This window comes from Triticum aestivum, chromosome 1D, assembly GCF_018294505.1.
Source record: "Triticum aestivum cultivar Chinese Spring chromosome 1D, IWGSC CS RefSeq v2.1, whole genome shotgun sequence".
Taxonomy (NCBI): domain Eukaryota; kingdom Viridiplantae; phylum Streptophyta; class Magnoliopsida; order Poales; family Poaceae; genus Triticum; species Triticum aestivum.
The window spans coordinates 465,322,080-465,331,496 of NC_057796.1; the positions used below are offsets into that span (position 1 = coordinate 465,322,080).

General features: G+C 42.4%; 1 protein-coding gene across 1 annotated transcript; it reads right to left on the minus strand.

Moving 5' to 3' along the window:
• Positions 1–1,765: 1,765 nt before the first annotated feature.
• On the minus strand, positions 1,766–9,110 carry LOC123183008 (dynamin-related protein 5A). The gene is made up of 16 exons (XM_044595728.1): positions 8,763–9,110; positions 8,248–8,311; positions 8,049–8,153; positions 7,618–7,719; positions 7,273–7,323; positions 7,119–7,180; positions 6,787–6,877; positions 6,312–6,376; positions 5,514–5,708; positions 5,316–5,435; positions 4,790–4,860; positions 3,825–4,050; positions 3,621–3,671; positions 3,001–3,229; positions 2,615–2,754; positions 1,766–2,169 (listed from the first exon to the last, which is right to left on the minus strand). Exons 1-16 carry the CDS (start codon positions 8,889–8,891, stop codon positions 2,041–2,043), a joined length of 1,830 nt encoding a protein of 609 aa, XP_044451663.1. The 5' UTR covers positions 8,892–9,110; the 3' UTR covers positions 1,766–2,040.
• Between the last annotated feature and the right edge of the window lie 307 nt (positions 9,111–9,417).

Consider the following 9,417-nt stretch of genomic DNA (forward strand, 5'->3'; position numbering starts at 1 on the left):
TCACCTCCCTAGTCCATGAACCACCAACGAGGGTGGCAGAGTTGATCGACCATACATCATCCTCCTGGAACGAGAACTTGGTCCGGTCGGTTTTCATACCAATAGACGCAGCAGCCATTTTACAAATACCTCTTTGCACCTGTCAGATGGACGATTTTTGGGCCTGGTCAGAGGAGCGGAAGGGCATTTTCTCGGTGCGTTCAGCGTATCGGATGATTCAGAGAACAAAGCTGAGCAAGGAGGCTTGGTTGTACGAATAAGGGGCCCCTTCCGACTCCCTGGGTACAGACTGGTCTGAGTTGTGGCGGATTGAGGTTCCTTCCAAGCTGAAATTTTTCCTATGGAGGCTCGCCAGACACTATTCCTACAGCCGCACTCCTGAATCACCGTAACATGTCTACTTCTAGAGCTTGCTGTCTTTGCGGGGCTGTGGACACTTGGCAACATGCTTTGGTGGATTGCTCAATCTCCAGGAGCACTTGGGCACTTTCAAAAGAAGCTATTCTGGACAAACTGAGCACCTGCAGAGAAGGAAATGCAAAGAGATGGTTATTTGTCATGCACGAAGCTCTGAACCAAGAGGATTTCCTTGTTTTTGTTGTCACTTTATGGGCGCTGTGGGGTGCTCGCAGAAAGGCCATGTATGAGGACATCTTCCAAACCCCTTTTGCCATCAACGGCTTCATAAACTCTTACATAGGAGAGCTCAAAGCCCTCCAGGAGCCCGGTGCATCAGGAATCAGGGCGCCGCAGCGACGTCCAAATCACGGGATTGCACCGCCTGTTGGCCTGGTAAAACTCAATGTAGATGCTGCGGTGGGGCGATCGCATGGCGCAGTGGGGGCAGTGTGTAGAGATTGAGATGGAGTTTTTCTGGGAGCATCGGCGGTGATTTTCCCCAATTTATCAGACCCGGGTACTCTGGAGACACTCGCTATCAGGGAGGCAATAGCGTTAGCTGATGATCTCTAGGTCAGGAGGATCCATGTTGCTTCGGATTGCAAGGTGGCCGTGGACAATATCCACCAGCAGAACAAAGGGAGCTACGGTGCAATTGTGCATGAAATCTTACAGTATAAGTCTGCTTTTGAAATCTGTAAAATAAGTCATGAATTTAGGAGCTCAAATATCGAGGCTCACAAACTTGCAAAGCACGCTTTATCTTTCGGGGTTGGCCGCCATGCTTGGTTAGGCCAGCCCAATGGTGTTCTTTTTCTCATAGTTTGTCTCTCGTTGATTGGTCATTACTGGGCCTATAACAGCGAGAGGCCCCCTTTTGGACCCCAAGATCACACGGGAATATTAGGGGTAGATAGTGATGTCGTAGATTTCCTCTTGGTTCACGTGAGAGTTTATTTTGTGGGTGCTGCTGCGGCTCCAGCCAGCGTGAGGCACTGAGTCGATGACCAGCACCCTGAGATCGAGATCGAGCTCAAGAAATGGCACCCCCACTCGAAATGAGCAAGAATGGAAAAAAAACTTCCGACTACGCTGCGATGCATTACATACAAATTTGGAAAACTCGCTCTCAACTCTATCCCAGAACTCCACATATCATGGAGCATTTATTCCATTTTGTCAAACATTACGAATATAGTGCAAAAGGGGCCCTCTACAACAGTCCTTTGATTGGAATTGTTCATTAGGTTCTGACTTGTTGCTTGACAAATAAACCGGCAAGGTGCCCGAGCGCAATCCACACGCTATTTGAGCATGCCAGCTTTGGCATCAAATGTGTACTGGAGGACCAAAGATACAAGAGGACTTGTGTTATGGAAATCATAATAACATGAACTCGTACGTGATACAGACAAGGTACAGCAGAAAGGTGTCCCCCCTAGAGAGAGATCCTCAAGCACAAGGAGCAAAAGCACAAACACATGACACACCTCACAGCTGCTGTCATCTAATAAGAATATAATATGACCTAGAACGGGAAGAAAGAATCAGCTATATATGACCCTCAGAATAAGGGGAGACATGTCACCAAACAAGGAGTAAAGGTGAACACACACTACGGAACGATAAGTCGACAAAAAATTATTTTGACCATGCAACTGCGTCGATCTCTGCTTGGGCGCTCCGGTATAGCTCCAGCCTCTTGGCGAGGTTTGTCCTCCGCTCCATGACCGCGGGGTCCTCGTCAAGGAGCTTCGAAAGTTGCCTAATCTGTATATGGATGAATGTTAATTACTGGTATTCCATTGGTTCTCTCTTACAAAACCAAGGGAAGTGTGAATCATGAGTATTAAACTAAGGAGTAATTGACTAGTTGGCCGGCAATGTACTAGTGCATGGTACAGACAGAAACATGCATCAACATGGAAGAAACTGAGTTCACAATGACTTCAAATCTACAGATTTGTGGTTTCCTAAAGTATGCAATGCATAAACAGAAATCTCATGTTAGAATGTGGTGAGAAATACATGCATACCAACAGCTAGAGTCTAGGGATGATAAAAGGAAAAATGAACACTCTGAAAAAAATATTGCTAAGCAATAAAACTATAAAAGAACCCTAGATCAAATCTACAATAACATCACCAATCAGGTCGCACTTGTATGTTACAAATCAAAGACTCAAAGGACCTCCATGTGTTTCAAAAAAATTACCTCTCTTGCTCCCAGCTCAGTAAAGAAGTGGTCGAGCAATGAGCGCTTTGCCTCACGGACTTGGCAGTACACAATAGATTTTGGGATGGAGTTCCTCAATGTTGAAGATACCATGTTAACATATGCCAGAACAGTTGTCCCTGAGGTTGAGTAAATACAAATAAAAATATAAGGTATCTATCAAGCAATACACAAAGACGTGCTAAATAGAGAACATATCAGGTGTGACTCAACTGTGACCAAATATGGAAATTTTAGCTGGTTCAAACTCTAATTCAAGATGAAGTAATATACTAATATCTCAACCTTGAGAGAATATGACTGTCATTGGGCAATTATGGAAGGGTATAATAAATGAGTAAGTACATAAAAGATAGATGCCTTACCAATTCGTCTTAGATAAGAATCATTATATCTATCAAAAATAGAGTGGCTTGGATTTCCACCCTTCTCAACATCCTGAGGAAGCTTCCTGAAAAAATCTACAGTTAAGTAGCTTGTTTCCATATCAACTAGCTTTAATGTGTTCTTCTTGCTTTCGTCCCTCATTCTTTCCAACGACTCAAAAGCTGCATTGCCAACTTCCACACGAAGAGTGGGGAACTGCTTGAGCTCCTGGAGAAAGGTAAATGAACATTTCGGGTGAGTATTTAACCAGCATTTTTAATTAATTAGACTACCATTTCTTTTCAAATCCACCTATACATCTGCCTACAATCTTAATGCTCAAAGTTCTGCAGAAGATCTGAGTTCGTATCAATTAAGAAATACCTATCCGATGCAAGGTCTATCTTTATTGTGATATCCCACATCCCCATCTCTTATAAAAAATCAAAACACTACAATTTTATTTTGATTTAGAAATGTATCCCGTCCTAATACAGCCAGTTAATAACTCATCACACCACCATAGAGCACATATGCTCTAGTTTCTAGAAAATATTATGATTGCATCATGCAGATAGTGTAAGAAAACTTATTTCGTAGGAACTGCAGAACGACTTACATGAGTTTCATTTATAGCCTTGTGGACTAGTTCCTTTAGGATTCCATGGACCTGTCAATGTGGCAAAAAAAATCACGTTCTGAAACTATTAAACCAGTATTGCTGAATAAGTAACAATCTGGTTGCTCGGTGAACCCAGCGACGAAAATAAATAATTTTGAACTGCTGAAACTTTTATTGAGCAGATTAATCTAGTCGGCCTACCGTGTCAACAGCTGCCTCGGCAGGACCTCTGATACTAACAAGACAAGATTCTATGAGGCGCCGATATCCTTGCTCTGGAGCTATCAAGTGAGGCTGGTATCCATCAGCTTCCGTTATGAGCTTCCTCACATTTTCCATTGACAGTTGCTTATCAAACTGCAACCGTTTAATTGCCACAGGAAACTGATTGTCAAAGACATGGTAAATTTTCTCACCACCAGGGCGCCTGGATAAAAGAACATTTGGTTGGTCATCATGATTAGAAACAGAATCACAAGCACATAAGCAAAGTTGCAAATGGCGGAATCGAAAGAGAATGTGACATTTTGACATGATATTGCACATATTAACAGCAAATTATTTAGTTGCTCATTTAGTAAAGCAGTTCAAGGGTCATGTAAACATGGTATTGTTTATTTCAACATCAGTGAGAATAAAGGTCAAAACAACAGACTATTGGCTGGTAACACAAAATTGCCAGACCAGCTATGCACAGTAGTGAGTATAGTATTCGTCTTGCATATGTATAGTATTCGTCTTGCATATGTATAGTATTCATCTTGCATATTCCAAGCTTAATTACTAGGTGGTTCCTTTCATCTGAAAGGAAATTGTTATGCCAATTGTACATCTAAGGCTAGTCAACCTACGAAATACAGAAGGTTTATGAAAGAGAAACCGAACCTTAAGAACTTTCTGTACAAAATACAAGAAACAAGGACAATCTACTAGACAAGAGACCAATTAGCATATATATTTATTTATTTTAACTATCGACCTGTGTTGCACTACACGCCACAACACCAAATTAGTCAACAGGGTTAGGAACTTTACAAGTATTAGATTGCCTATATGCAGATCACGAAAGATTAAACATTACCATTCAAACTTACAAAAGACCTGCTAGATATAGCAAGCATTATATTAAAAAACTGAGCGAAAGAGAAATTCCGTTTAATACATACACTCCATCCAGATGCTCTTTGTAGATGCCATCAAACATGCGGCATATTTCCATAATCGTGTACAGCTTTCCCTGCGTGTCACAAAATATGCGATTATCACAATGTATGCAAGTTTATTGAGTGCTGAGCAAAGAAAAGAAAGTCACACTTAGACCCACACAATACAACGAAAATAACATCAGTGCATACATCATAACTTGTAAAACTGGAAATAATCTATACAGGATTCAAGAAAAGGATGTCAAAGAAATATGACTATTGGGATGGAAGGTAAAAAATCAAGAGATGAGATTCATTTACTTTGCACCAAGCGGGCATAAACCATAAAACACAATCCCATCATGAGCAAATCGAACTAAGAACATTACAAAGATGGACATCAACAGTGCACAAAAAATTAATAGGAGTACATTTACTTCTAGTCAATAACTAAGGCCATAAAAATAAAGACGGATGATAATAAATGTATGCTGGATCAGGTCAAACAAACTCATTTGATTAAAGAAGAAGCGAACTCCAAACTTACTCCAGCATCATTAGCAATGGGCTTTCCAAGACGAGTAAGTTCAGTTTCCAGCTCTGCAACTGTCTTCGTTATAAGAGACTGGAGACCAGGGATTCTTGATTTAATAACAGACTCCAAATGCTGCATTTACACCAAAAGTTTGTCAAAAAAAAGCAAAAAAGCATAAAATTTGTTCTGCATTAAAGAGCAAAGGCATACCTTTGATAGACTCTTTGCTAAATGTTCTGATCCCATCCTATGAGCGAGATGCTTGTATTCTGGTGTGTTTGCGAAATAGTCACGCTCTCTACGCCTAGCAGCAATCATGTCCACACTCTTGTTGATATCTTGCTGGGATCGATTGACAACACCAATCCATGGAAATTGGAGCCTGTAAGCTCTTCCTTCCAGTATCTGCACAATCAAACTCAGTAAGAAGATCTGGTTTGTGGAAATCTAGGATGGTCAATGATCATATTAGCAAACATATGTTCTAACTCATGTTATCTATTTGCAGCTGGGATAATATTTGTGAGTGAAAACACAGTAATCAGGGCGATGACCAAAAGTTTGGACTGTGTTTGATGGACGATGGTTACCAATTATTTGGCATGCCAAATGCCACCTAGCCCCATTCTAGTTCATTTTTGTTGCCAACTTTGGCTAACTCATGGGCAAACAAAACCTTCACCATATTTTGGCTAGCCAACACACCATGAGTTTCTTTGAACAAACATTAACTCAAAGGTTGGGGCATACATAAGATGATTCAAAATCCATGGTATTAATGGTATTAGTCCATATATAGCCATACTGAAAAGGAGGGCCGTACAATTTCAAGAGGGGAAACTTATGGAAAGGTGGGGCAAAGTGAGGCACAATTGTCAACAAAGATCGCTAGTAGTAACAAGATTGGGTGGTCAGTAGAATATCAATCACCTTAAGCAACATCACAGTAAGGAAGATAGCATAACTATAAAAAAAGGCCAGTGTTTAGCACTTGATTATTGAACTTACATCAACAGCATCAGTACCCTTGTCCATTAAATCAATTTTCGTGAGCACACCAAAGGTCCGTTCACCTGAATCAACAAAAAGTAAAGTTCAAGCTCAGAAATGGTTAGAAGTGCCAAGAGGAATTGTACTTGAATTAAACGCAATTATTATATGTGAATTTTCCTTTCCATTAACAGAGTTGGCCCACAATAGGATCACACAAAAAAAACATATCAAGCCAATTGTCAATATAATATGGTTGATATCCACAAAGACAAATTGAATGGTATAGGTATTATCAGTAGTTATCATTATATCTCCTATTGGTCCAAGAAATAAGGTGAAGATAACATCAGTCTGAAGCTTCATAGCATATTAAAAGTAAAGAAACCCAGAATAATAAGCTTTAAGAGACATTAGTAATAGGGAACATACTATGACATTAACCACATTACACAAAATCCAGTTCACCGAACCGGCTGCAACAAAGGCATACCTTTTGGGTCAACTTCCCGTGAAATCTTGATAGCATCAGAAGTTGCAAGATCCTGATTGGCTGGAGAAACAGCCAGAATGATGCAGTTGGGCTGAAAAATACCAAAAAAGTTGTTTACACAGTGCATGACACGATAATTAGCCCAAACATGCTACCATATGGGATATGGCTGATAAAAAAGCATATTAGACCAAATATGCATTACATAAATACTTGTAAAATTTGTACATAACCAAATATAGCCCCATCTTATACAGGCAAGACAAGCATGGTAAGCAATGATAAAGAGCAATTACTGGGAAGCAACATTTAAGCTGGTTACACTTAAATACCTTTTCAATGAATGCTCGAACCATGTTTTCAATTTCCTGAACAATACTCTCCGGCTGACCCTCTAACAAGCATAAAGACAGTAGCATATAAAAGAATGAACATCTTAAACAAGAATAATAGAAGAACGATGGCTCATATGGTATAGTCACTTACCAACAGCAACTTTAGTAAGCCCGGGAAGATCAATAAGAGTCAAATTCACAACTGCAATGATAAGAAGTGTTACGACATGACAAAAATAAAGAGGACAAACCATACAAAGAAGTTCTAAGGGGGAATACAACATGGCTATCCTACCAATGACTAGGATGACTCCGTACTAAACTGATCAAGGGATAAGCTAAAGGTAAATCACAATACCAGCAGCAAACAACAATCTTTTGAATTGAAAAATGGAGGTGCATGACTATTTGAGATTGACAAAGCACTAAAATAACACCATTAAACCACTCCCCTGCTGTACAGACTTATTACCAGCATTGCTATCAGACCACTTACCGTTTGGAGAAAATATGCTTAGATGGATGGGGACAGATGATATTCCCTTTCCATGGCCGGTTTGTCTGTCAGTTTCATCAGCTATCTCCTTCCTCACCATGGCTGCAACGATACAAATTTCATCATGTGACGAGTAGCATCGAGGTGAACTATAAGAAAATGAATTAAAGAAGCACTTGACAGAGAATTTTGCCAACAATTGCAAGGCTTAGCTTATCTTTTAGGAAATAACAAGCTACGGCTTAGTGCAGCATTTGAATGACAGTGAGTTCTGACATCAAATTGGATGTTTTGATGAGCCTCACAAACTCAAATTACATTCCACATATGTCAATATGGTTCAATATTATCACAATAACCCCTCAATCATGCATTAATCCTAATATCATCATCATAGAACTTGAAAACAAGACGAAGAATAGATGAATTACCAAAATCGGTGAATCTCTTCCTGGGGACATGCATGAACTCTGCATACTCCCTGTCTCCATCAATCCTATGGAGTTGCAGAACCAGCGGGCGACGGGTGACAATGCCTGCAGAATCAAACCAAACAAAACAAATCAATGCGTCAGAAAAACAAAACAGGACGCCAAAATCGACAAGCTCTTACTGCTGGAATAACCATACCTGAGCCCCTGGGCAGGAAATCCTTTCCAACAACGCTCTCCAGCACCGAAGATTTGCCCGAACTCTACAGTGTGCCAAAGGAGTCCAAATGTCAAAACACAGAACCGCATATGGCATACCCACTTGTACTGAGATGCGCTTGAACTACTCTTAACAGAGAGTTCATGCAGAATTGCTTGCTGGAGACTAGGAGGATTCTCATTACCCAAACAACACACCCCCTAGTTGATCCCAAGTAGTAGAAGTAGTAGTGGTAGTACCTAGCTTCGTAGCACTACACAATTACTGGTCATGTGGGCAACTACGTGCAACGAAACTATATATAGCAGATTCAAACAAGCAACAGCGGTACAAATCTATCTGCCAGCGCCTACGGCAGCCGCAGATCCGAGCACGGCCAGACCACGTGTCTGCAGCCAAATCGCGCAGTCCTACCAGCAAGCTCGCGAGATCCACCAGACACAGCTGGGGCGCCAGATCCGGCGGAGGGGGGAGAAAACGAACGGGGCGCGCACCTGGCCGCCGACGACGGCGATGGACGGCAGCGAGTCCCAGAGGGTGGGGAGGGCGCTCTCCTCGCCGTGGTCGCCGAGCGCCGTGCAGGCGCGCTGCAGCTTGTTGACGAGCGAGATCAGGTTCTCCATGGCCGCCGGCGCGGGATCTGGCCGGATCCGATCGCGCGGCCGCGGGCGGGCGGGATCGAGGCGGTGGAGGGGGGAGCGGGGGAGCGGGGGAGAGGAGACGACGCCGACTGCTGAGCCGAGCCGCGTCGGTCGGGCCTGAGCTGCGGATGGTGGCGGTCTGGTGGCGTCTCGGGGGCGCGTGTGCGCGTTGAGTTGGTTTGGGTTTGGAGTGGGGAGGGGATGGGATGGGACTTCGTGGGGAAGAAACGGAGCGTGCGGCCGTGCGGGCAGGGGGTGCTGCGCGAAATACCGGATAGCCCCCTCGTGCCTTCTTACTGCCGCAGTGCCGCCTGTGAGGTTCGAATTTTGAACTTCTTAGTTTGGTAATAAATGTGAACTGAAATTCGAAACATGCTTCGAACTGACGATTGCTCCATATTTTTTTGATAAATGCAAATGCCTTGCTACTTTATGTTATATAAGTTAGGACTTTTTTTTTTCTTCTAGGGGCAGCAGACCATGGAGGCGTCTCACCTTCGAGCTGGTC